The sequence below is a fragment of the Siniperca chuatsi genome, linkage group LG5 (genome assembly GCF_020085105.1).
Source record: "Siniperca chuatsi isolate FFG_IHB_CAS linkage group LG5, ASM2008510v1, whole genome shotgun sequence".
Classification (NCBI taxonomy): Eukaryota; Metazoa; Chordata; class Actinopteri; order Centrarchiformes; family Sinipercidae; genus Siniperca; species Siniperca chuatsi.
This window is the reverse complement of record NC_058046.1, coordinates 28739502-28766861: the sequence shown is the minus strand read 5'-3', so window position 1 is coordinate 28766861 and position 27360 is coordinate 28739502. Positions and strand designations below refer to the sequence as shown.

Genomic DNA, 27360 nt, shown 5'->3' with positions numbered 1-27360 from the left:
TAATTGTAAGGAGACCTGCAGAGAATTCATTTCAGAAGGATTTTATTATTTTAACTACTAAAAATCCATATGAAATATTGAATTAGTATAAATAGCACACACTTTATAAAAGACTGCTCACATTACACTTGATATACCAGAGAAAGCTTATTTCAAGAAATCACAGACAGCATAGCTTCCTATGCACAGGTCCTGCAGCTTGTTTATGATTAAAAAGCCACTTAACACTGCCCCAACAGATAAAGCACAGGAGAATGTGTAAACATCATCTAAACACTGTAGGAAACATCTACAAAACATTCATCCTCTCATTACTGACGTGTACACTTACAGTATAGCTTATGTAAAAAAAAAAGTACAGTGCATTATGAAGCTTAAGAGCAGGTCTATTTCAGTGCATTTTTCAGGATTTGAAGGTCTAATCAGTTTAACCCCTTTCTCATTGATGCACTCACATCGTGGGAGGGGAAAATTCAAAGAAGTCCTATTAGTAAGCTTTTCCCTCCACTCTACCAGGGGAGGATTACATCACCGTTTTGTAACTGATGACAGAATCGGAGAGTCACGCAGGGGGGCAGGCCGTGCAACTGACTGACTGCAGGGCTTCTGGGGTTCAGTGTGGCAGCTTGTTATGAAACTCGCAGCGCCTCCACATCGGGCCTGAGTAAGTCTTCATGACATCATGGCGTTCAATCAGACACAAAGTTCCGACCCTGAAACAAAACATTTAACCTCCTCTTCTGTCGGTCTTCTACCCGCTGCACACCTTCTCCTGGACCGCATCCTCCGACTCTGCTGCATCCCATCCTTTTAGTGCAAATGATGTGAGCCCGTTCCTCGTGCATGGTCCTAAAGGCACCATCTATATAAGATAGAATATATGCCCTTTAATTTACATCAAGCATCCATAAAACAATTGTTTATAAAATTAAGTTCGTAACGGTGTAAACAAATACATCGGTTTCTTATTCCGCTTATAATTTCCATAGTTATTACTGTGCATTTAGCATCTACCTCACTAACATACACTGTTTTCATCCTTTCAACCAGGAAGATGCAATATCTTTTAACCGGTCAAAAGTAGATACAAATTTAGGATATTTTAAGATACACAGCACACGAAAGATGAAACAAATGAATGACGGATGAAGACCTCAGCCTTGCCAATTTAAAACATTTACTATTCCTCGTGAAACATTCCTTAAATGCGAATTCAACCCATCCCAAACTTAGTTTGCCTGCGCTTCATGTGTCATAATTAGGCGAACTGGAGCAACATTCTGTTTGGCGTTAAGTTGAACAGAAAAGTGAAAAGTGTTATGTGTTTTCATGTGAGAATAAATCCAAATTAAATAGCTCAATTTGTAGGGCAGCTGTGGTTCACGTTAAGTTCAATTTTAGGGTGATTTTATGACGTTCGTTTGGTGTTTTTTCCCTGATAATTAGGAAGCTTACAGTGTTGTGGTGTGGAAACATTTCCAAACTGTTCAGAGGATACCTTACACATTTTTTTTTCTCTCAGTTTATCCAATAATCTGAAAGACCAAGAAAACTTGTATAAGTAGAAGTTTTCTCCAAGAGAAAACTTCTGTCTTTGGCTCACAAATTAACCTGCAATGTACTTTAACACGTCTGTATTAAATTAACCTCATGCAGCCAGGTGTTCAAATTAGATTTAACACAACACTTTTTGCCTGTGACATGTTTCCACATAGGCTACATTAACGCTTTTGCTTAAAATATAACAGATTTTTTTCTCATAACTAAGATTTTTTGTTTCCCTCATGAAGGTTGGAGGTCATAGTTTGCGAATTAAACCCTCGCGCAGGTGACGTGACATCGTTTACGCACCTGTTGCTGGTGTTACCGCCTCGCGCCCTACAGGTGTCGCCTCGCGACGACCAGCACGAGCACGGTGAAGTGTATTGCAGTGCACAGGAAGCTCTTCAAGTGGCCTCGCCCGGCCACCACCGCCGCCGCCGCCGCCGCCGTCCCGCGGCCCCCACAGCTGAAGCCGCTGCCCGTCTCCCCGGCCGCCCAGCTTTTCTCCAGCTGGTCCCCGATCCTCCGCAGCCGCGACGCGAGCAGCTGAGCCACGGAGCACGGCGAGGGTCGGCGGGCACTGCAGGCTGAGTCACCGAGCAGGAGCAAAGGCTGGTCTATCGGCAGCCAACACATCTTCTCTGACAGAACAACCAGTCTACTCTCTTTAAGTCTTGAGGATATATGACCCTCCTTCCCTTCTCTCATCAAACCTTAACTGTGTTTGCGTTCCCCCCCTTTATCTCCCTTTCTCTCTCTCTCTCTACTGTATTATTCATTACAGTGTCACATGGTGTGGGGTTTACATCATCTTTTCCCAAAAGAGAGATGCAGTGGTTAACGCTTGAATCTCTCCTGTCTGGTTTGATCTGAGGACTCTTTTGTTATAGGGTGTTCTGGGATATTGTGTTCTCTTCTCTTATTTTTTTTTAACTGTATTAACTGTATTTTTCAAATATGACCATCCCACTTGCATGGAATATGAAATACCTGCAATTATATTCAGAACAATTGCTAGTTGTGGCCACAAAAACATAGATCACCCCTGAGAATGGCCGCGTCTATAATAAAACTGCGGAATTAAAAACGCGCGGAACTTATGTAGTCTACAGCAGCGCCTTGTCCCTCTTCGGACTGTTTATAGAGAAGGACGTGTGCTTGTTTGTCGGTGCCAAGCTATGGCTTCCCTTAACTGGTCTGTTAAACTAACTAATTCCTACGACACCGCTTTGTAACACTGTAAATTTAGATTTTGTCAGCGATGATTGAGCAGTATGGCCGAGGACGAACTTGCTGCGTTCAGGAAGAGTTGGAAACAAGAATTAACGAGTAAAAAAGAGGAGCAGCGACTTGTTTGTGCTCCTTCCCGTTCCCGGGATGTTCCCGGTCAGTCAGGCCAGAGAGACTTGAAAAATAGGTATTTTGAAGACAACGAGGCCTGTAGTCCTTCAAAACCAGAAGAGGGTGGTTGCACTGAGGATGTAGGATGTGTTGGTGGAGCAAAAGCTGCAGCAGAGTCAGATAATCAGCCTGAGTATGTGTCCATTGCAAGTAGCTTGCTGGATGGGAGGACCAGTCCCCTGCTGGGCATGATTCAGGAGGAGAGAACCAGGAGAAAGAGGCAGTATCATAACACAACTAATGTCTGCAGCGCATCCCTGCAGCAGCAGCAGCAGCAGCAGCAGCAGCCTCAGAGAAAGGTCAAGAAAGACAAGGAGCTGCTGGATCAACTCATTCAGGATCTGGTATGAAGATGAAGATGATGATGATGATGATGGTTGACCAGAATCTGCTCAGTATATAATGTCTGTTATAATTCTTTCTTTTGCAGAATGAAGTCAGTGACATTCCCTTCTTTGATATTGAGTTGCCGTATGAGTTAGCCCTGAAGATATTCCAATATCTCAACTGTACTGAGCTAGGCCGATGTGCACAGGTAAGCTGCTAACGTAAAACCTTCTTGGCAAGAGCTTTGCATCATAGAATGACAGGGGAAAAAAGTGGCTGCCACAGAAAGGAATGAGCCTCGCACCAAGTGAACAGCCATATATTCACCTTATTTTGTGTGTAGTGACATTCTGATGAAAGGGTTGGACAAAAACGACTAACTGCAGACATACAGAGTCCCTGCCACCGCAGTGCTAACACAGCTGCTTTAGACTAAATCCCATAGATTAATCTGAGTGCTCATGATATGATAAAGACAACAGAGAAAAACAAAACATATCCACGCCACACTAAATAAGGTTCATTTTCTGACCTTTCTCAAATTTTCGCTATTTACTTTTGAAATACTGGACAGTTTTACCTCTTCAGTCCTCACAATTATTCATATAAAATCTGAGAAGGACAAATCACACTTTAGCTAAATAGCTTACAACTCAGAGTTATGCCGACTTTGAGGAGAGGTTGCAAGTAGACACTGCAACCAAAAAGGTTGAGAATCACTACTTTAGGCAACAATTTCAGACTGCTGAAGTTAGTTTTGGTTGAATGCAGGTATAGGTTTATTGTGGTTAGGGTCAGGATCTGGAAGCGGCTGAGCCTGCAGCTTGGATGCCTGGAGCTGATTTTTCAGTTAGACACTGACAAGAAATCTAATGCAGATAAAATGACAAATTAAAATGAATAAAAAGCAGCACATTTTTGTCTCTCTTGTCTCTTTCCTTTAAAGTGATCACACTGTGTGCTGCTTGCTGATCTCAGAATTTTGAGTTCTTGGTAATGAAGTCCTTAAATTACAGTTACCTTGCACTACCCCCCAACTTGCAAAATTGCTTAGGGCAACGTTAATACCTTATGTGACTTAAATTGGTATAGATTAGTGAATTACATTTTGTGTGGCCGACATACAGCACGCGGTGCACAGAGTCCATTTGGCAGCCAGCCGGGCTTGTTAAGCACAAATAAATCAAGTGATGCAAGCTCGTAATGTATGCTGACTCAGCCCACTGTTACACTGTCCAATCTCCACCCAGGTGAGCAGGGCATGGAGAGTCCTTGCAGAGGACGGCGTTCTGTGGTTCAAGATGTGCACGAGGGAGGGTTATCATCAGGATGCCAGCGTGTCCGACTCCCCCTGCTGGAAGAGCGCGCTGCGAGACTGCAGGAACTCGGCCAAAACCGTGTGCTCCAACTGGAAGGTGGGCTCGAGCTGTTCCACTGTGGTGAATCCAAATAACTATTTTTCACCCAAATTCAACACCTATGCTGTTTATCGGAGTTTATCTGGTGAAATTGGCCGTCGACCATAGACTATATATCTCCCATCTCCGGTTTTAACTGTCATTTATATTTTGAAAATAATACAATACAATAAGCAACATTCCACACAAGTAAAGGCAATGATGTGGAAGTTCTCTTCTGGTTTTAATTTGGAAGAAAAAATAACAAAGATGATCATTTTGAAAGCCAACCTCCTCTGTATAGTTCAATTAGTGCTCTGCTTGCCAGTTGTAACGTAATGTAGTTGCATTATGGATGGAACCGTGTTTTCAGCCAGGTGATATTTTCTGTCCAGAATCGAGTGGGATCCATCAGCCAGCTGCAGTTCGAGCTGGGGAAGGTGCTGTGTGACGTCAGCACCTGTGACAACTTTGTCTTGGCTGGGTAAGTTTCAAGCACTCCAGCACGCAGGTCGCTTCTGACATCTGATGTGTATTAACATTAGCTGTAACCTCTGATTTCATCTGCCTTGTTTTCTCGGTCACTCTTTATCTTCTCACATAAATCTCGGTATAAAATAAATCTTGGTTATAGATCTTCTGATTTATGACTGTGTGTTTAATTAAAAATATGTCACATGTAGACATGGGACGTGAAGTATCACTGACTCATAGTGACTGACCACCAGACTTTTACATTAGGCAGGTCGTTCTTGGGAATGATGCATTGTAAGTTGCTAGTGGCTGCTTATTATTGAAATAAAAAAATGAAGAACTGGGTAGTTAACATGAGCAGCAGTAGCGAGCATGGCTAGCAAGGAAATTGTGCCACCTACAGAAATCCAGACCATATCAACACAAACTTAAGAGAAAAAAAAAAGTCTCAATATTGGGCACGTAAGATGTTTGATTGCCATTTGGTTTACTTATGAAAATATGTATATTCCTTTGAAAACTCATTGTAACCGGTCTTCTGCTGTTGGCTACTGAGCAGTTAGGAGTTTAGAGCGCTGCCTGATGGCTAGGGGTGTAATCACAGAGTGAGATCATGGCTCGTTATGCTGCGTTACAACGTTCAGCGTTCGATACACTCACAATATATTAAACAAAGATGGAAAGAATCAAACCGACTGTACAAAACTCATCTTACATTTATTTATTCCTCCTGAGGCATAAACTATGCAAAACTCCGATTTCAAGTTTCAGCATTCTTCGTTTTTAAAATGAGTTTTTCTTCTAAGGTTTAGTGCAAAGTGCACATTGTCTCAAATAATCCCTTAAATGAAAAATGTAATGTTTTTACAAGCAGATCTTTCCCTAAAAGTAAACAAAAAAATATAATGTCAGCTAAGGAAAGAGCAACATTTGTGAATGCTGTCTGAGTAACACTTTACTTTAACGTCTTTACATGAACTGATTTCAGAATTCTGGACGAGGACATGGACGTTTTAAGAATATAAGCAAGTCAACATTTTCAGGCAGCATTTGAGACATCTGACGTTTCACAGTGTAAATACGTTGCACCCTCCGGCATTAGCAAAGATCAATACCTTGTCATTATTGATCAGATTTAATATTGCGATTCAGTTTTCAGCTCATTGATGCATATTGTCACATTTTTGCACATTTTCATACTCCTACGAATGGTACTACTAATGGCTGTAGTTGGTGAGGGAGGAGTACATGAATTGCAGCTTAACTAAATCCAGCCTGCCCTGAAATAACAGGGCTAAGACAGTAATAGACTGCGAGGGCCAACAGGAGCCTGATAGACTGCCCACGAGGAGATGTGCAGCGTCTCCAGGGAGTGATGTGATTAGATTCCCCTCTGTCCCGCTGTGTCTCATTGGAGAAGACAGCGTGTTTGTATCTTTTCAGGTTAACAGGTGTAGGACACACAGTACCAAAACAGTCTAGAAAAACATACTCTTAAATCCTTCTTGTTACCATTGCTATTAACAAATTCACAACATCAGTACTTTTCCCAATATTGATACTTAAAGGGTCATTTAGCTAAGTGAAAGTACTTGAATTTGTTTAACTAGAAAATAATCAATAGCAGTCAAGAGTAATCAAGAATGGTTTAATTGCATCCACAAAATCTTATTAGGGAACCGGTGGAATGAGATTTGGCACTTAAAAGGCAACCAGAGACATTGTCTCATTAACCCAACAATCTTGAAGTCGCACAGTGACTTACAGGCCAAATCTCATCAGGCTTGCATGAAGATTGCAGTAATCTGTGCACAAAGTTTCCTGCACATAAAAGTTTTGGTGCATTACTTGGATGAGATTCAGCATCGTCATCCTGTTGGATGGTTGGCATTGAGGTGATATACCAATTAAGGGAAAGTGTGTATTCCTATTGTTTACTTCCTGCCAAACCCTGCCATGCCAGTCACACACACATACGGGCGCACACATGTACACCCTCTGTCACACTTGCTGTCACTGTGTCACACACTCAGGCTGCGAGGCGGATACTTGCTCAGACATGATGGTATCTGTGGAGGTGGTAACGCTGGCAGTTGGTCGTCTCCTACAGCGAGAGCTCATTGACTTGGGCGATGAGCGAAGGGGAAGAGGGAACAGAAGTCTGTTGAGTGTGTGTGTGTGGTGGTGGGGGGGGACGACTTGAGGATGGGACTTGAGGATGGGAGATAAAGACAGAGCTTTTGTCAGTAAATGGAAAAAACACAGGATGAGGTGAGGTTGTACAAGAACAGGAGAAGATCACATCCCAGTCTGTGTAAGAAATGTTGCTGGATAAACTTTGACTTTAAGGGTGCTACGTTTAGTATTGTAAAATCCAGAAATCATAAGCACAACAAGTTATGAGACATTTTTATAATTTCTGCAAACTTAACAATCACTGAGGAGATTGGCAACCTCTGTTGACCTCTACACTCTGTGCTGTGAGCCACTGGTTGGATTTTGGAAGAAGTCTGTTGGTTTGCCTTCAGGTAGCGGGAGGACCTTCTCTGTGGCACAGTTAGGTAGACAGTACTGTTCATACAAATGGAAACAGAGCAAAAGCTTTTAGTTTCTTGAAGCGGGGAAGTGAAAGACCAAGAAGGAATCACAGTTGTTTTAATCTTTATCTTTATTTTAAAGAGAGAGAAAAAAAACCTTTGGGCTGCAACTAACAGTTATTTTCATCATTGATTCATTTTCTGACTATTTTCTCCATTCACTGATTAATTGTTCTGTCTATGAAATGTCAGAAAATAACAAAAAATGCCCATCACAGTTTTCCAGAGCCCAAGATGACTTCTTCAAATGTCTTGTTTTGCCCGACCAACAGTGCGAAACACAAAGATATTCACTTTACAATGATGATTAACGGAGAAAAGCAACAAATCCTCACACTGGAGAAGCTGGAGCAAGAAAATGCTGGCTGTTTGCTTGAAACAAATTACTCAAATAATGAATCGATTATCATTAATCGTTCAAAAGTTTCAGCTCTAAACAAGTACCAACCAGATTTTTTGGGAAATCTGGAGTCAAGTTGGAGAAACCCTGGCACATTGTATCTGCGCCACTTGTCTCAAGCAGTGCTGAAACAATTTGTTGGTTAATCAGTTTGTCGATCGACAGAAAATTATTTGATCACAATTTTGGAAATATATCAATCGTTTAAGGGATTTATTGTGCGAAAAAGCACAGATTTTCTGGTTGCAGCTTCTCTAATATGAGAATTTGTATATTGAATAATGCATCACAGTTAACTTTACTATGTGCAAATGCAAATGTGTAAAGGTGCAACATGTTGCAACATTATAAAAAAATAAAGAATTAGAATTTTAGCTTAAAAGCTCTTCATAAGGGAGTGAATAGAGTCATACATTCAAAGTTTTGTAACTGCATAGGATTTCGCATAACTTAGAAACTTATAATGAGTGCTAGGATAACCTTCCCTTCCTGCCAGGAGTAAGGGGTGAAATGTTCAGCATTGTTCCGCCGAAGCAACACCCCTGTAATCCGCGAAAGATCGTGTAACAAAGATTTTAGAAAACAAAATAACAACAAGTCAGAGTGAGTAAAGGAGGAAAGTGTGAGAGGGGAAATGATTCAGTGGTGCGAGGGTGACGTCAGGTATTCTCGAAGAGACAAACTTCTCAGCCTGTGATGGAAAATGGGCAATAATTCTGCTGTTACATTCATCAGCCTTTTTTTGTCCAAAGGTACACGTCTGGTGATGTGAGGCTGTGGGACACGCTGCACTGGGACTCAACGGCCTCTTACTTGAAGACTAACAGCCTGTCAGCTAGCTCTGATCCCAGACCTTATGTTAGTCACGTCCAGGTCAACAGCACAGTGGCTGCTGCTGCTTATGAAGATGGTGAGTGTGTGTACATGTCTGCTTATGATGTGTGATTCTATTGTAAACAGAAGTATATTCATTATGTCTTCAGAAAATTCTTAGGTTTTAAATGATCAAACTGAAAAAATGGGTAGTCTATTCTCCAAAACGAGCTTTTGCCTTATTGTGTGAAGGCTGCCAAGCTGCATTTGTAGCTTCTATAGCTGTGATTTAGTAAAGTACACAGCTTAGTGTTGTGTGTAACCCCTCATTCCCTGTGCAGGGATAAATCAGTGCAGTTATTAATGTACTAAGTGATTGTGTTTCACTATCTTGGGTACAGGCTGTGTGGACCTGTGGAGCACAGAGACAGGTGGAGAGCCCCTCCACCACTACCAGAGCCCGGGGAGGATCCAGGCCCTGGCCCTGAGCCCTGACAGTCCCGTCCTGGGCTCCGCCGCCGGGCCCGACATTCGGCTGGATCGTGCCGATGAGCACGGCTACTGGAGGACGCTCTGCCAGGCTCAGCTACCCAAGACTGTAAGTCAGGCAGTTTGATTCCTCATGTGTATGACATGCTCCATACTAATGTATTATTGTCTCCCTTTTATGTGAAATAATGATGGAAGCATTTGGACTGATGTTTGCACAAAACAAAAAAAAATTGAAAATGTTATCTTGGGATGGGGAAAATTATGATGGCCATATTTTTTTTTTTTATACATTTTTATAAATGATCCAATTAATCGATTTAATGAAAATAATGTTCAGTTGCAACTGTAAATTGTACAATATATGGCTTCATAAGAAACTGAAAACATGCTTGTAGAAATTCTTAGAGGATTGAAAATAACCCTCAAATACATAAAAGAGTGAAATCGAGTTAAATCCTCGAAGAGAGCGCTGTACATGTTACTGCTGTATGAGTAAAGTAAAGTGTGCCTCGATCGTGACTGTATGGCAGGTAGAGAGCCTGGTTTTGGTGCCAGGCAGGGGGCAGCAGGGCCCGCTGGCGGCCCTGGCCGCAGGAGAGGCCGTGTACCTGCTGGACCCCCGGGAGGAGGAGCCACAGACGCTCCACTCAGTCTACGGTCATCCTGTTACCTGCCTGGATGCCTCTGACTCCCATGTTGCACTTGGAGTGAAGCGCACAGGCTGGGGCATGCACGATGGAGGAAACAAGGTGGGTTCAGTGTCTCTGCGCAGTTTCTGTTAAATATTAACATGTGCAGTTTTTAAATGTGCAGTGAGTATCTCATTGAATCAGTGTTCAAAAATTGCAGTGACATTAATAGATGTTTCTTCTTGCACAAGCGGGAAGAACATTTTCACCAGATTTTCATTACCAATTTTCTGCAGGACTGAGACTTGTTGGGGTGTTTCAAACTTTTCTGGCCCATCAGCCCATGTTTTATTGTCATGTGCATTTGTGTATGGCATACTTGCTAAGTATTTCAAACCTAAGCATTGGTCTTAAAAAAAAAAACTAGTGCTACTACTACTCCTAATAAATTTGATTTTAAGTGCCTTACACTTTACCCGAGGACACTTTACATACAGAAAACAAGCAAAATGTTAATGAAAAAGCTTTGCTAAAAAGATGAGTCTTAAGTCTAGATTTATGGCCCTGTCTGCTCCCCATGTTACTTCATTTGCACCTCAAGGTTGATAAACTCTGAATTTAATCTTTTTCAAATCCAGTAGAACAAACTGTACTGCAATATCTGTATCCACCACCTTGCTTTGAGCAGGGAGAGCTTGCAAATTGATATTTGGAACAGTCATTGTGTTTTGCTTGGAGGGCACAGCCATGGTAGAATTGTGGCTTCTCAAAATCACCAATATGGGAAGCAGGTCTAGATCCTGGATCACAAGTTAATGCCTTGGAAGGCAGGACTAGTTTAGGAGACGTGTTAAAAGCAAAGTGAGCTAATTAATTAGAACAAAATCTAATAGGTAAAATATCATGATTCACAGTGTTATAACAAAATCCTTGCGGTGTTAATGCTACACACTTATCTATTGAGTTATGCAGTACCTTAATCAGAAAAGGTCTACATTTTTCTAGAGAAAAAGAGACTTGATGGAGCTGCATCAAGGCCTCTTGTGCTTTCAGGAATTGAAAAGTCTCAGGAAGACAAATAAACCTAAAGAAAACCTTGAATGTTGACGAAGTAGATGGCAAAGCCTCGGAACTCTGTAGCTGGATTTTAGATGTAAAAAAAAAAATGCTACCCAGACCTTACTAATTGAAATGAAAGGTTTCCAATAGAGTTAACAAGGTCACTTTAGCTCTCAACAGGTGCATAATGAAAAAATGGGGAATTGTACTAGGTAAATAATTTGGTTTGCTCAAATAGAATGACACATGTTTTCTTTTAGGAACACAATTCTTTAAGAGGAGAGCAGTGAGCTGAAATACCCATCTTCCCTGCTCTCGCTTAAATCAATTTAACTCTTTTAGTGAAAAGATGCCTCCTGCCTTTTTTTATTTTGTTACATTAAGTCTGGTCCACACTTTTAGCTGATTTGAATTTCAGATACATTGCAACAAAGACTGTTCTCTAAATACATCTCATCTGTGCAAATGTAAACTGGGTCTCTTGACGGTGTGATCACTATCGCTCTGTGTCCCCTTAGACCCCTTGGGTCCCCTTAGAAAAGAATGTGATGTACCTGTAGGTGATTTGTTTATAGTAGAAATAGCTAGCTTAAATAGCGACAAGCCCTCCTTGGGCCCTGCTCCTAATTACTACAGCCTTCAAGGGTACTTTGATAAACTGCTGTTCCCCAACCTGCATCTGTTTGCTTCTAATAATATTGTGTTTCTAAGGACCCCATGCACCTAATTGACTCTTAAGCTTTTACTTAGAAAGTACAAAGAGCCATGAGACAAACTATTCTGTTGGGATCAGGAGGCAGCTATGCAGCAGTCATTATGCATAAGCCCATTATGCACATTATTATAAGTTCACTTCATCAAGATATTTTTTGTCAATGTTAATGGATGGAGCAAATGATAAAGAAAGCTGCTGCATCCAAAAAAAAAGAAAGATATTAGTTGCCTTAGAGACTGGACAAGTGGTAGCTTTAAAACAGCAAGTACCACCCGAGCACACTGCATGTGTGTGTGTGTGTGTGTGTGTGTGTGTGTGTGCGTGCACGCAGCACTCTGTTTGTGATTTACAGGTTTTTGGCAAAGCTTCTCCACTGACATCACCCCCTGTTAAAGCACAGCTGATGTACTGTAGCTCTGATTTTAGTGGCAGCACTAAAGCACCACACAGTGGACCAAGGAGAGAGTAGCAGTGAGCCTTACCTTATCATAAGTCAAAGCTACATTGGGTTATTTAGAGGGAAAAAATCTATCTACTGTTGAATATGTTTGGTTATCCATTTAATCAGCCATGTAAGCAGCAAGCAAGTGAGAAGTGAGAAGAGAAAAATACATTTTTCATGTAAAAAGTGTCAGGTTTGGGAAGTTTTCTCTTAATGGACTTATTTCATTGGATCTACAGTATTTGTTGAAACTATTTTATTGGACTTCCTATATTGGATTTACTAGATTTCATTTAGAGCTGAAATGATTAGTGGATTAATCGATTATCACAATATTTGTCTGTTATTTTTTTGCCAGTCGACTAATTGTAGTGAAAATTCAAATCATTCTCTGATCTCCAATGTGAGAATTGGCTCCTTTTCTCCGTTTTACATCATTTTAAACTGAATATCTTTGGGTTTTGGACTGTTGGTTGGACAGTACAAGACATTTGAAGACGTCACTTTGATCTCTGGGAAGCATGTTTTCACTATTTACTGACATTTTATAGATGTGATTAATCAATTATTGGAACAAATAATTGGCGGATCAATTGATAATGAAAATACTCATTAGCTGCCACCCTAAATAAAGTTTTATCCCAAGGATTGAAGTATAACCCCGTTTTGTTTGCTGTCTTTTTCCTACCTACGGATGCTGTTGCACACCCAGCCGTCAAAGGAGAGCCCTAAATCTGAATTCACAATTTCGAGCTTTCTTTTGTCTTCCTGTGTGAATTTGTTGCCCGTTTTCCGTCATCATCTTAGAAAACTTGAGCTGGCTCAGTAATCGTTGCTGATGTAGCCCTGTAACCAATTTTAAACAGTGTACGTTCATTTTCGGCTATGCAAATAAATCTGTCTTGACTCATGACTCACTGAAATCATCATTTTTTAACTTCAGTAGTAAAATGTCCAGAGTTAAGGATCAAAAGCAGCAGTTCCTTTCCTAGTAAGCTTTGAATTTTAGATTTGATTCAGTCTTTCAAAAGAGTCTTTCAAACTTTGTTGTTTCCATAGTGAGCTTAGCCCAAACTCCCATCTAAATTATGCCAATTCATGATTAGCATACCTCTCTTACTAATTAAAATATTTCACAAACTTAATTAACCTTGTCTGTCACTCTCGTCACACTTCTAACAGCAATTTCATACTGTGGAGAAGACAAAGCATGAATTTGCTGCAACCGTGAGTGATGCCAGACATTTTGTATGCGGCCTTTAGTAAGAAAACATATGCTTCATTAAAATCTGTCAAAATGCATGGAGGTGGCATCCAAGAAAGTCATCTCACACCTTTTTGCCTCACAGAAGAGTGAAACATTTTCATTTACAGCATTTTGACTTAGATGAACTCAACCGCATTGTCGTGTTTTTGTTAACTTGATTCAGACTCAGAAGTGATCACTGAGTTTGCTGCAGTTTTGTTTCAAAATCTGACAGCTTAAAGTACAAAAGCTGCTTTGTGTCTGTGATATAGAAGATTTTTTATCATATTTTGGCATGCGTTATCGTTTAGCTTGTGGCTTTGTCTTCTAGCCTTCCCCATCTTTGTTTGTGTTGTCAGTGGGTGTGTATATGTGTGTGTGTGTGTGTGTGTGGTCAGAGCCAGTCTCCAGATCCTCATTACTCCTGGCCACCTTCTTGCCAGTGGACTGGGGGCACCCAGGCATCCACCCAGCTCGTGGCTGGGCATTTAACACAAGCTGGCGTCTCCATTGGCAAACTATCCATCCACTGCAGTGGATCTACCACAGAGCACAGCGCACAAGTGCTGTCAGAAAAGCATCATCCGCTCATTGCCTCAAGTTCAGAGGGCTGGTTGGATGGACAGTATGACAATGCGATAGCAGCATATCAGATAGATGCATATCCACCCTATTGCTAAGGGTGAGTTGAGTCTACTGTATGACTAAATGGACATGTAGGATGGGTGGAAATACTGTTAGGGATCCCAACATCAGTCCATGGGGCATGGACTGATGTAAAACAACTTGTTTTCTGGGTTTTACTCAGCAGTGTTATCCAGTTATGTTCGAGATGACTGCCTGAACTAGCTTGCAGGCTTTGTTTCATTTCAAATCAGCCAGTTTACATAGCACACATTATTATTTAAATATAAAATATGTACAGAGCTGTGACCTTGTCACTCCCCACGATGATGATAAAAACTTACTTGCATCACCACATTGGATGCGAAGATTAACGCCAGCCGTTATGTGAAATGTAGTACTTGTGGGTGCCGCCTGTTACCATTACCTTGTCAAGGACCTGAGACCACAAGGGAGCATAATATCTAGTGAGCACCTTCAGTATGAGGTTAGGGAATCAACCACTATGGGACTATTCCCCTGCTAGAAAACTGAGGCCATCAGAGTAATATACTGGTGAATTGAACTGGATAAATATCACTTCACCTAACTACCTTAACTGAAGCTGGGTAACTGCACAACATACACACTTACCTACCCAATAAGACTGCCCCCCTATCCAGAATGCAACACTTCTAATTTATTATAGCACCTTAAACACATGGATGGTACTGTTCAGGAAGTTAAAATTCCAATATGTGCTTTCAGAACAGTTATCTCAGTGGATGACACTGGGGTGGCTACTTTCTTTCTCTATGCTTCTTGCCTTTGTTTAATTAGTGTGGGCAACAGCCAACAGCTTCTAACCACAAACCAATAATGAGCCAAGAAGCACAACTAAACTACTCTTTGTGATTTAGCTTTTAGTTTTCTTCTTTCTTTGCTACTACCTTCTTGTTTGTCCAGGGAGAAATCAAATTCAACTGCACATAGGCTTCTGTACAACTGTGGAAATACACAGAACAATGCAACGAATGTATACTCGTATTACAAGTACAGATATCCAAAAGTAACATCTGAGCTTGCATTTGTCAATAAGCTTCTCTTCAGTGAGTTGCTTTAAGCAAGTTTGAGACTCTGCCCTGAAGGATGCAGGAGGAAATATACTCCCAAATGACATCAAACCACAAACCTGCCATTATCATGCATCTGGTCCAATGCGCTAATCTCTGTTTGTCCACATGGTGTCTAAACCAAATGTAGTTCTGAATCCATATTTGTTTCAGATGTGGGTGTTTGTGTATGACAAGGATGGTGCATTGTGGGCCAAGGAAAGCTCACAGTCTACAGATTTCATTCAAACCTTTCGCCCCAACTGGTGATTTCTCTTGTTAGGTTCTCTCTCTACTTGATGGAGCGTTAATCAGAGAAATCAGCTGGTGGAGTCTTTGGTTGGAGTGAAGACAGTCGGGCCTCCATGCCACATTGTTTTCCATTCCTCGGTCTGTGATATTCCACTTAAGATTAATCAAAAACCAAACCAAATTCTGCTCTTTGGTCAAATGTGTTCAACAATACAGGAAATGGCAACATAAAAGGTTTCCTCAAAAGTGCAGCAATAATTGCCAAATTTTTCATCTTTTTAAAAGCAAATAGAGTAATTACATTAACATCCCAGTACAAGCCACCATTAGAGTTTCCTTTGTCTGCAAGCCTCACTGGGGCTCCAGCAAGTGCATTAACCTAACAACTCCTCTATAGTCATGCTCATGATTATTCTTCTCAAAACATACTGCTGCAGTCTCTAAACAGCCCCCAATATTATCACAAAACAGCCCCTTTACCTCCCTCAGCAACATTTCTTCATTTTAGTAGGCGATGTGGGTGGATATTTAATAAAAAAATATCTTCCCGAAGCTGTAATGATTCATCGAGAACAGCAGGCTGAACCTAATTTCTGCGTCCCCCTCCCTCTTTCTCAGCTCATCCCCCTCTTTTCCGCTGTCCAAATCCTATCAAGCTGTCATTTCAAAGTCCGGTGTGATTTGGGCTTTGCCCTGGGGTGGTGCACAATTAAAGCTCTGCTTGGCCCAAAAAAGGGACACACAAAAACTGCTGGCACCTCCTTAAGGCTTACATCATGCCTCTTTTTTTTTTTTTTTCCTCCCTTCCTTCAAACGTCTTTATCGTTGTCACTGTCTCTCCATCTCTCTCTCTTTCTCACTTTCTGTCTTTCCTTTTCTCTCCTACCTTCTGGCTCTCTCTCATTCTCTCCCTCCTTTGGTTAATTTCTTTATCGTTTTAATTATTCAAAGTCAATTTTGCCTGGCGGTTATCCTGTTTGTTCTGTCTCATTTGGATGAGAAAACACCAGCCGCTAATTGACCAATTAGGCCCGCTCCAGATGACATCATTGTAACTTGTATGAAGAAAGTTTGCTGCAGCCATCAAGCCACAGGCAATGCTGTACATCTCTGTCTGTAATTGAAATATGTCCCTCGGCTGATCTTTGTTTTTGTTTTTTTCAAGATTTAACACTTAAGTGCTGCTTTGCTTTTAATTAACTGGCAAAGCATCACTTCAGTTTACTGTGTTTGTCTTTTGTACAATATATGATATCCAATATTTCCAGTTATATCTCAGTGTGTGTGTGTGTGTGTGTGTGTTAAATTGTGCAATGTATAGAGAAGTTGACCAACAGTAGATCAGACTTGTCCACCGTCTGATTTGATCATAGGTAGTATTCTACACCACTGCTGTGGTCTGCTGTATCTTTGGACTTTGGTCCAACATGTGCGTAGCAAATGACACACTTGTGACTTAATTGGGGAGCTGGAATTCAAGGCAAAAAAAGGATTTGTGTAAGTTCAAGAAGAAAATATGACACCATTTAAATTTTTGTTTTGATAACACAAATCTTTGTACTTCAGATCTCAGATCCTGAGTAAAGTCAAAACATTTGGCTGATGATATTGATATTTTGCTTGATATAAGGACGGTAACGGTATAATGAATATCTTTTAATAATTAAAGAAAAAAATGTAATATATATATTTAAAAAATATAAATATAACTAAATTAAATCGACACCTAACATGTACCACACATGATTTTAATGCACCGCCTCAGCTTAGGCATACATACAAATAGTAACTGTACTGTGAATGAGAAGAAGGGAAAAAAGACATGCACACTGACACGGAAGCTAGGAGAGGTGTGGTGTGTGTGTTAGGTAAGTGTCATTATTTCATTATTACATAATCATTATTATTACTATTGTCATTTATTCATTATTATTATTCTTATTACTGTTATTATTATTGATATTACTGTTGCCGTCATCACAAAATATTATCATCATCGCCATCTTTAGCATTACTCTTGTTATTATTATTATTATTAATAATGTTATATTATTATTATTATTATTATTACTATTGCTGTCAATACAAAATATTATCATCACCATATTTAGTATTACTATTGTTATTATTATTACTGTTATTATTGTTATTATTATTGATATTACTATTGCTGTCAACACAAAACATTATCATCACCATCTTTACTATTAGTATCACTACTATTATTATTATTATTATTATTATCAATGTTAACTATTATTATTATTGATATTACTATTGCGTCAACACAACTTATTATCAACACCATCTTTAGTATTACTATCGTTATTATTATTATTAGTGTTATTATTACTGATATTACTGTTGCCGTTTTCACATTATTATTATTATTATTATTATTATTATTATTATTATACATGCTATTACTATTTAAATACTTCTAGTATTGCCGTTTGTCATTTCTGCTTATTTTTTCATTGCTGTTACTATCATTGCTGTTTTATTGTTGTTTTGTGTTCACCCTATGTTGTATGTTTTGCACTCCTAATAAAAAATGTTTTAAAAATATTTGGACAATTATTTATTTTTGCTGCAGTGGCTCTATACTCCATCAAATAATATAAACAGTGTATAGTACAGTACAGTGACTAAGAGGTAAAAGAGCAGATTTTCAGCTTTAATTTGAGAGTGTCCGAGTCCTGTGAGCGGTGCATGAATTGTAGCCCTTTTTATACATAATCACCCAATTTTAGAAGCAGAAAGTAATTGGACAAGTCATGAAGTTAAATAAAGTCATATTTAATATTTGGTTGCAAATCTTTTGCAATGTCTACAACCCATAGACATCAACAGATACTTGTATATTCCATGGTGATGCTCCGTCAGGCCTTTACTGCCGCCAGCTTTAGTTATTTTCGCAACTTAAGTGGTGGTTGTGCATTTGGAGGTCGACCGAATTTAATATTTCAAATGATTGATCTTTGTGTATGTTCTTGATTTACAGATCCACATCTACAGCCTAGAGACGGGCAAACCTGTGGTATGTGTCGGCAGCTCGTTGGGAGATTTCACTTGCATCAACCTAAGAGACGGCCCCCCTCACCTGCTGGTGTGTGGAAACAAAGACAGAAGGTGGGACACTTGGACAAAAACACACACTTTCACCCAGATGGAGAATACACGAAGATCATGCACAAGAACAGAATTTCCCAATACTGACACACTCAGTTTATGTAAACATCGCACGGTTGAAACCAGCCAAGAACTTAAGCTTAACGGAGTGTCTGTTTAAATAGTTGTCCCTCAGTGACACCTGATGAAGGAGCAGCTGGGAAGCTGAGGCTACAGTACTTGCAGTGGAGGACAGGTTTTAAGAAAGTGTGTGAGAAGACAAGGCTCTATTCAATGTGTGCATTATTCACACTTCTCCGTCTCTGTTGCCTTGAAACACAAAGCTTCTAAAAAAAAGACTCATACTTAGATGTGAGATGTTTTGTTCTTTGTGTTGAATAGAGATGTCTGTCTGTCTGTCTGTCTCCTCTTTTACCTTGGATACTATACAAGAAAAAAAAAAAATCTGGTTGTCTCGATCCCATCGAGCGACTACACACACATGCATGCGTGTGCACACACTTGCCACCTCGCTAACCTGGCTCTCCAGATGAGGAAAAGACACATAAAAGAGCCATTCTCGTCTATTCTGCACTTGTTAGCGGGTGCTGCGGTGCATGAGCTGGCAGGAAAACAAAAATCCCTGGCGCGTCTTTTTCCAAAGCTGCCCCTGCTGTTTCTATTCAGCACCAAATCCATCTGGCTGTTAAGTACTTGGCTTAAAGCGCAAGACAGACCATATCATATTGTTTAGGTTCTGTTTTTTCCCCCTCTTCTTACCAGTTTGACTCCTAGCAACCGTACAACAAAATGCTCCGGTAAAGATGTTTTGTCAAGTGCCAAATGAAAATGCTCAGCATTGTTTTGATTGAAGAATTGAAATGGTTGTTTTCTTGCCAGAGCATTGGTAGATTCTTTATCCACTTCCTTTCTGCTTTACTTTTGGTCTTTGCTTTCTGATAGATGAGTAGTTTTGTTCAGACACCAGCTTGGCTCTTCCACTTTGGCCCCAGCTGATGCAGTGCACAGTCGAAGACAAATGGAAATGGTGGAGACTGAGGGACAGTCGGCAATCTTGGCCCTTTGACAAGGGTGGCTTGAGGCCAAAACCTAATGCATCCCTTCTTTTTGTCCAAATGATTTTTGTCCTCCTGTTTTTTGCGAGATCCAGGGAGCAAATGAGGGGTCCTGATAAGGGCTGTTTGGAAGACTGCCACATCTGTGCAAACGGGAAAGGTTTGGGCAAAGAGCAAAACTGGATACAGTAAGAGAGAGGGAAGAAATAGTGAGTGTCATACCTGTGGCTATTTCTCACTTATCATTATGCAGGACTGTGCTTCCTGAGTCCAGCCTCGAGACCACTTTGCTGAAGTCTTGGACTTTACTCGACTTTGTCCTGCCAATTTAAAAACTTTAAATGTCTTCAACTTGAGTTTTTTCTTCACACTAGCAACATGGCTCCAGGGATGGCAATGTTGGTCTTTTGGTCAGGGTCCACCACTTTGTTCCAGAATGAAGTCACTCAAAAACTATGGGATGGATTGCAGTGCAATTTTGTACTGAATGCCCTGATCACGTTTGCACAGTTACACACATTCACACCTGGAAGCTGCTCAGTACCACCACAGTCTGATCTGCTGCTGAGCTGCTCCAATGCAGCGGTTGGGGTTAAGGGCCTTGCTCAAGGGCACCTCAGTGGTGGTAATGAGGGAGGGGCAAGCGCTGCTTTTTCACTTTCCCCACCCAGATTTATCCCGCCGGTCCGGGGATCGAACCGACGACCTCCCGGTCACAAGCTCACTTCGCGGGATCTACAGTTGTATTTGCGGCATCTACAATACCGTAAATACAATTAACGCCATATATAAATGAACCATTCAGATTATTAGTGCAAGAATGATCTCATTTTATTTTTTATTTCAATTTTGAATTGTATTACTGCTGTTGAGTGTTGGCTGGGTTGTTTTTCTGCCAACATGCGTGTCGTCAAGAGTTATAACGCCCTCAGTTGTCGTTGACAAGACTTTGTGCCTTTTAGGATGTGTAGACATCTGATTTAAGGTCTGAGTGCATAATTCTTAGTGAACATCAGTTGAATGAAGGCATGTTTACTACAAATGTGTGTTTTGTGTATTAATGCCATGCAAGGATTATGCTCACTTTATAGATTGCAGGAATGTTCCTGCCACACTGTGGTGGTACAGTATCAAAGGGTTGTCATGTTGTCCTTTTAAAACAAATAATAGTTTTACATAGTTATATATTGTTGAAACTATACTGTATATAGTTTTATTTCATAGTTCTCGGCTCCAGGCAAAGTAAGGAGGGCCCCCAGAGAAAATCTTGCCTATGGCCCCCTTTTGTCTAGAACCAGGCCCGTCTCCCTGTGTCCGGTGCTCTCGCTCCAACTTGGCCCTTTGGTGTCAATGAAACGAACTATCGACTGTTTTTCAAAAGAAAAGATCATTCAGACCCTCCTGTGCCACTACAGTCCCACATTTCTGATGAGGACAATTCAGACGAGGAATCAGCAGGTGATCTCGTTTTCGAAAAACGGCAAAGACCTACTCTTTCCGACAGGAGTGGCTCACACAATTGACGTGGCTGAGATTGCAAAGAAAAGGAAGCCATGTATTGTGGCCTAATAATTGCGGGAAAATCTAAGTTTGCCGACTCGACCGCACACTTTAAACATGAAACACTCGTAAAGCACAACAACAAGATGAAGCATATACTATGCAGGGGCAGATGCTATAAGCTATCGACGGGCGGAGCGTGTTCTGCGCTGGCAGAACACAAGACTCCGAGAGGAGGTGGACTGTATATTTACATCAGTGATGCTTGGATGGAATTTTTATTGTTGAGATGTCGACCGTGTTATCTGCCCGGAGAATTCACCAGTGCTTATGTTGCTGTTGTTTACACCCATGATTGCAGCCCCCGACATGGAGACAACTCTGTTGTATGGATGACACCACCATCATCAGCCGGATTTCAAACAACGAAGAGACTTCATATCCATAACCAAGGAGCTACTGCTCATCGTGAGGAAAACCAAGGAGCTGATCGTTGATTTTAAGAAAAAGGAGGTAAAGACACACACCCCTGTCTACAACAGTGGAGCTGAGGTGGAGCAAGTGAATAGTTTTTGGTTCCTGGGAATCAGCATCACAGAGAACCTGACATGCTCTCACATCTCTACCCTGGTAAAGAAAGCTCAGAAACGGCTGTGTTTCTTAAGAAAACTTAAGAAGGCAAAATTCCTGTGCCAAGTTCTTATTAACTTTTACAGAGGAGCAATAGAAAGCATCCTGACTGGAATCATCACAAACTGGCACGGGATGCGCACGGCCCAGGACAGGAGGGCTCTGCAGCGGCTGATTAAAACTACTCAGAAGATCATTGGTACCAGCCTACCGAGCATCAGTAATTTTGGTGAGGCGCCTAAGAGAGAGTGCGAGCCCAAAGGATACTGAAAGACCCACCCCAGCCACAGCCTGTTCACCCTGCTGCCGTCTGGAAAGAGATATAGAAGTGTCCGCTGTCGTACCACCACACTACAGAGCAGCATCTTCCCTCAGGCTGTGAGACTACTTAACTCATCCTCAGCACTCCCCCATGTAAAATAGCTTTTATTTCATAACATTTGTTTTTGAGTAGCATGAAGGGAACTGCAATCAAAAATCTCGCTATGCAACCCTGTGTTATAAAATGATGAATAAATCTATCTTGTATCTTGTATGCACTGAGGGAATTGCAGCACCTCTGCCAACGGCGTTTCGAAGGCAGGAATCTACTCATCGGTCTGCAGAAGACGCTGAAATGCCAATAAAATTCAATACATCACATTGCGAAGGAAGAGCTGCCATTCATTAAATTCAAGGGTCACATTGAATTGTTAAAAAAGAACGGAGTTCAAGTGTACAAAATAAATGATAGAATAGAATACGACTTCCAACCACAGCTGGAAAATCGAAACACTTAACACACAGATTAGGTTAGGAGCATGACTGAACAGTACATGGCAATTCCAGATAACATTTAATTGTACACAAAAAAGCACTATTTATCTTTGTGATTTTTTTCCTTTAAAATAAAACAGCACATTATTTCTGTAAATTGTCTATTTATTACCAAAGCATTTATCAGTAGTAAGTGTTGCGTTGCATGTCGATTTAAATGTTTTCAGTAAGAAAAAAGTTTGTCTGGATACCTGATGTACACTGTTTTTTCACCTGTTGTGGAATTTGGTTTATTCAGGCCTTATTCTTGACTTGGTCTTGACCTGATCTTGACCTGATCTTGGAATAGAGAAGGATACAGGTGGTTTTAACTCGTCGTAACTGCAACGTCTGCAGAGCAGAAAACGTGTAACCAAGTTTAGCAATACTGCCATTGTGCACTGCAACAGCCAATCTGTGTTATAATCTTGAAGGTATCCATTCGTATGGAATATCAAACAAGACCACTTGGGATCACCAAATCACAGGTTTGCATCAAACATAATCCTCCGTGTATAATGATTAATGACTCGTCTAGCTGTAGGAAACCAATCGGAGTTACCCGAGCCTCTCCCACACTTCTCTTATTAGGCAGAGCTCCTCCTGATTAATGAAGAGGAGTCTGACCACTGACAGCTCACTGAAGACAGAGCCGCCTCCAACATTAGATTTATGGTTCCCTGCGGTCTGCCAGTAATGTTCAGACCTCCTCATTGTTTAAACGTGTGCTTCCATCACGTAATGCCACTAAACAGGCAAAACTAACTGCAGACAACAAGTCCATGGTGCCCATTTAGCCATTTAACTGATTCTTAAAAAAAAAAAAAAAAAAATTGGAAGTGGAAATGAAATCTGCCAAAGTGAATTTGATTATGGTAATGAAGTCTTGGAAGCAGGTTGGGCCTGGATGGAGTCATGTCCTGGATGCTTTCAGCTGCAATAAAGCCACAATGACAACAGATGGAGCTGAAGGTCCCCTGGGCTTGTGTTGCTCATGAAACCCAGCAAACACAAATCCTGCTCTTACTGCCATTTATCCATAGTAAATACTCATACAAACACTAATACTTATATAATAATAATAATCATAAGATCATAAAAGAGCATATAACACTTATTTCAAAGCAGAATTTATGAAGGGCTTCTATTAGAATGAAAACATGGGTAAAAATAATAGACACATTCAATACAAAATCAATTAAAAATAAAGACAAAATTACATTAAATTTAATATTTTTACATTTAAATTATTTAGTTGTTTACACCTACTTTCATTCTAACTTTTAACAACTTGCTTGTAGACCTGTATTTGTACCTGCTGTCATTTTGCACACCCTTTATTCATATATTTTTTTGTCTTGTTTATTCATTTTTTATTCACTATTCTCTGATGTTTAGATGTTCACCTGCTTTATGTTTAACACCCCCTACTTGATCTGCTCTTATCTAAATTCCGTTATATAGTTTTTAGCTCTTTTTCCTTTGATCTGCTCTTGCAGTACTCCATTTGCACCATAATGGATTTTTCAAGCCTCATAATGTAAATCCATTTCATATTTAGTTAGTTTCTGTCTGTATGCCACACTTACTTTATACCTCTATATTATTATAAGTTTATTGTTTTTACTGGCCTCATCCAGTGAAAGCGGTAAATACAGTAGCAGAGATGAAATGAGGTGATATTTGGGTTGAGCCCAGGGCATATAAGGCTGGAACTGAAGCTCTCATTGGCACATGTTCTTCAGTTTGTTTTTGTCTTTGGTCTCTTGGCTGGATGTTGAAAAGTTCCTTCAAAAGTGAGAATAGTGTCCTTTTGTCTGTAAATGAATGCACTCTTTGACAAACTGTACTCTCTTTGTGCGGTCTTAGAGTCCTCCGCCTCTGTACGCAGGAAGTGAAATCCAAAATGGCCGTGCTTCACTGGAAGTGACTGATACTATTGTACTCACTTCGCATAGTATTCTTTTATTGGACTTGCTTTAAATAACTCTTAGAGTGTTATATAAATCTAAAACTTAAAAATATAGTATTTTTTAAAAATGACGAACAACAACCTCTGGCCTATAAACACATAATTCATCATGTTTCTCAATTAACCTACTTAATTGCAATGATATGGCAAAAATAATCAACACATTTCTCAGTAAATTAATAGCAGCATTTGTTCATCTCTCCTGTGATTCAGGGTGAGGGTGTTTGACCTACGAGCTGGCTCTTCTGTGGCGTCCCTGTACGCCCACCACCTGGGTGTCACCTCGGTGCAGGCGGACGACTGGAAGATCGTGAGCGGCGGAGGCAAGGGATTGGTGTGTGTGTGGGAGATGAGGATGGGAGCGAAGCTGTGGGAGATGCACAACAGGTGGGATTTTCTTTCCTCTGAGCCACTGAGAGGAGATGCAAAGGAAATGTGCAGTTTAACAGTTTTCAAAGGCGTCACATCTGTTTTTGTAACTCAGCTTCTCTGTTTCCAGCACATTACAGTTGTGGTGTGTGGCTCTGAGATTAGAGTTAAGACATTTACAAAACCCATCAAAGCAGTGATTGTAGATATTTTCTTTTCTTCTCATTATTGTTCCGTGCTACAAATAAGATATTATGTAATCGCAGCATAGACAAAGTTAATATAATTTGTATAACAATTGTAAGTAAGTTGCATGTAGGCTGTATTTTGGAACCAATTTCGTGCCACATCCGCATGGTCCAAATGTAGGGAAAATGTGAATGTGTGCATCGTTTTGCTGTTCACTGATTAGAAAATATAAATTTTGTGTCATATGTGAGGAATGAAATCAGAATTTGGACATTTTTAGATGTAGTATAGCTCCAGACATTTGCCTCAAGAACCATTTGTACAAAAAAACTAACTTGCACAAGTAAAAAAAATAAATAAAATGCAGTTTATATGTTTTATACTGAAGGTGTTGTTTTCTGTCTTGGCTGCAGACATCCTGTCAGGCATGTACACTTCAAAACCAGCACCCTGGTAACAGCCAACATCCCTGATGACAAGTCGCCACGGGGGGCCTGCATCACAGACGATGACCTTACAGCTCACCGCAGGTCACTGATCTCCCTCCCACACTCTTCTTCTCCTTTTTTTTAACCTGGATCTCTTCTCTACATCCATCTCCCATTTGCCACAGCCCTACAGAGTCTCGGAGTCAGAAATACAGACTGCGTCTCTGTACCTTTTTAGGTTTTAAAAAAAGCAAATTCAACTTTTAACATTCTTAAAGGAATAGTTTGACATTTTGGGAAATATGCTTATTTGCGTTCTTGCCGAGAGAAGGTTTCTGTACTGTAAATATGAAGCTACAGCCATCAGCCGGCTGGCTTAGTTTAGCATAAAGACTGGAAACGGGGAAGCAGGTAACCTGGCTCTCACCAAAGATAACAAAAATCCACCTACCAGCACCTCTAAAGCTCCTAACACTATGGCTTTTGTACAGATGACACAAACAGTGACTTCCTTTAGTCACTGGCCAAGAAATAGTCCGACATGTAACCCCCTGTAAAACCACAAATTGTTGTTTTTTACGGATGAAACAAAGGAAATATAATGTGTTAATCAGTGAGCTTCAGAGGTACCGGTAGGCGGATTTTATCACCTTTTGGAGCTGTTTCCCGTTTCCAGTCTTCATGCTAAGCTAAGCTAACCCGGCTGCCGGCTGTAGCTTCAAATTTACCGTACAGACAGAGTGGCATCAATCTTCTCACCTTACACTTATTCGTTATCTTGCCAAGAGTATTTCCCAAAATGTTGAACTATTCCTTTAAATGACAATCTATTGTTGCCGTTGTCAAAGTTTTTGTTTTTTTTTTCAATACCTTGTTATTACAAATGGGATAGTGGTTAAGATGGCTGATAGCCTGTTTCTCAAAATTGGGACCACATTTCCCAGACAACTGGCTGCTCCTAATGCTGCTTTGTAGGCTTAAAATAAAAAATCCACCTAACTGAATGAAGTCAGGTTTTTAAATAATCTCACCACTTATGTCATATAAACCTGCATTTTGCTCTCCAACAATGTGTCATTGGTTTAGACTTCAGAATGTTCATCTCTGCTTAATGTCCTACAAAAGCATCCAGTTTGAACAATTTTCCAAAAAGGGAAATAAGTTATCTCTCTGTTGTTGTTAATAGAATTGTTTTTATCCTTCAGACACAGAGGAGTTATTTGCCATTACGACTTCTCTGAGGACACGTTGTCACGGGATCACATCCTGCCCATCTGCAGGTCCGACTACACCGAGTCACATGGCTACAACTACAACATCAGCCTCGCGGTGCCTTACGACAGGCTGTCCGGCTCCCATGCATCCCACTGACGTGCAGTTTTTTCCCAGACTGCAACTGGGCTCAGTGTGAACTGAATGGACAATAGAAACTTTCACCCTTGGTCAGTTTGATTCTCCAAACTGTATCCTTTTATTTCGTTTTTTTTTAATCATCCTATTCAAATCAAGCTTTTTGGAAGGTAAATGTACAGTATTTTATCTGTAATTGTTGTGTGTGTATTTGTAATTTACAATGTTGAATTCAGCTGCCCAGATGCTGCACAGGATCACAGCCTTATAAACCATTATTGTAAAATTAATGACTTTTTAATTGACGTTTGGCTTCCTGGATTTGATTCAGTTCCCGCTGTGCAACATCACAGCAATAAATAAAATGTCATTTCTACCTAATTTACTACAATTTGTTTTTGTACATTAGTTTCTCTAAAAAAACAAAAACAAATTACAC

General features: G+C 40.4%; 1 protein-coding gene and 1 long non-coding RNA gene across 3 annotated transcripts; one reads left to right on the top strand and one right to left on the bottom strand.

Moving 5' to 3' along the window:
- Window positions 1-25: 25 nt before the first annotated feature.
- On the bottom strand, window positions 26-1990 carry LOC122875886. Its single transcript, XR_006377931.1, has 2 exons — window positions 1852-1990; window positions 26-862 (listed from the first exon to the last, which is right to left on the bottom strand). It is a non-coding gene; the product is annotated as an uncharacterized LOC122875886 (long non-coding RNA).
- fbxw8 (F-box and WD repeat domain containing 8) lies at window positions 1876-27306 on the top strand. 2 transcript variants are annotated; one of them, XM_044195502.1, is made up of 11 exons: window positions 2357-3287; window positions 3374-3478; window positions 4521-4685; window positions 5063-5151; window positions 8891-9048; window positions 9353-9549; window positions 9974-10192; window positions 18506-18633; window positions 24799-24972; window positions 25557-25673; window positions 26777-27306. In XM_044195502.1, the coding sequence occupies exons 1-11, from the start codon at window positions 2817-2819 to the stop codon at window positions 26940-26942; spliced, it is 1989 nt and encodes a 662-aa protein (XP_044051437.1). In that variant the 5' UTR covers window positions 2357-2816; the 3' UTR covers window positions 26943-27306. The 2 variants fall into 2 exon arrangements, with proteins under 2 accessions (XP_044051438.1, XP_044051437.1); XM_044195503.1 differs by lacking the exons at window positions 25557-25673; window positions 26777-27306 and adding an exon at window positions 21550-21701 and having other exon boundaries at window positions 1876-3287; window positions 24799-24933.
- Window positions 27307-27360: the final 54 nt, after the last annotated feature.

What these genes read in the sequence shown, in the direction of transcription:
- fbxw8 (XM_044195502.1), top strand. Translation starts at nt 2,817, where the DNA reads ATGGCCGAGGACGAACTTGCTGCGTTCAGGAAGAGTTGGAAACAAGAA. An exon ending in AGGCTCAGCTACCCAAGACT is followed by an intron (nt 9,550 to 9,973) that starts GTAAGTCAGGCA and finishes ACTGTATGGCAG; the next exon opens with GTAGAGAGCCTGGTTTTGGT. An exon ending in GACCTTACAGCTCACCGCAG is followed by an intron (nt 25,674 to 26,776) that starts GTCACTGATCTC and finishes TTTATCCTTCAG; the next exon opens with ACACAGAGGAGTTATTTGCC.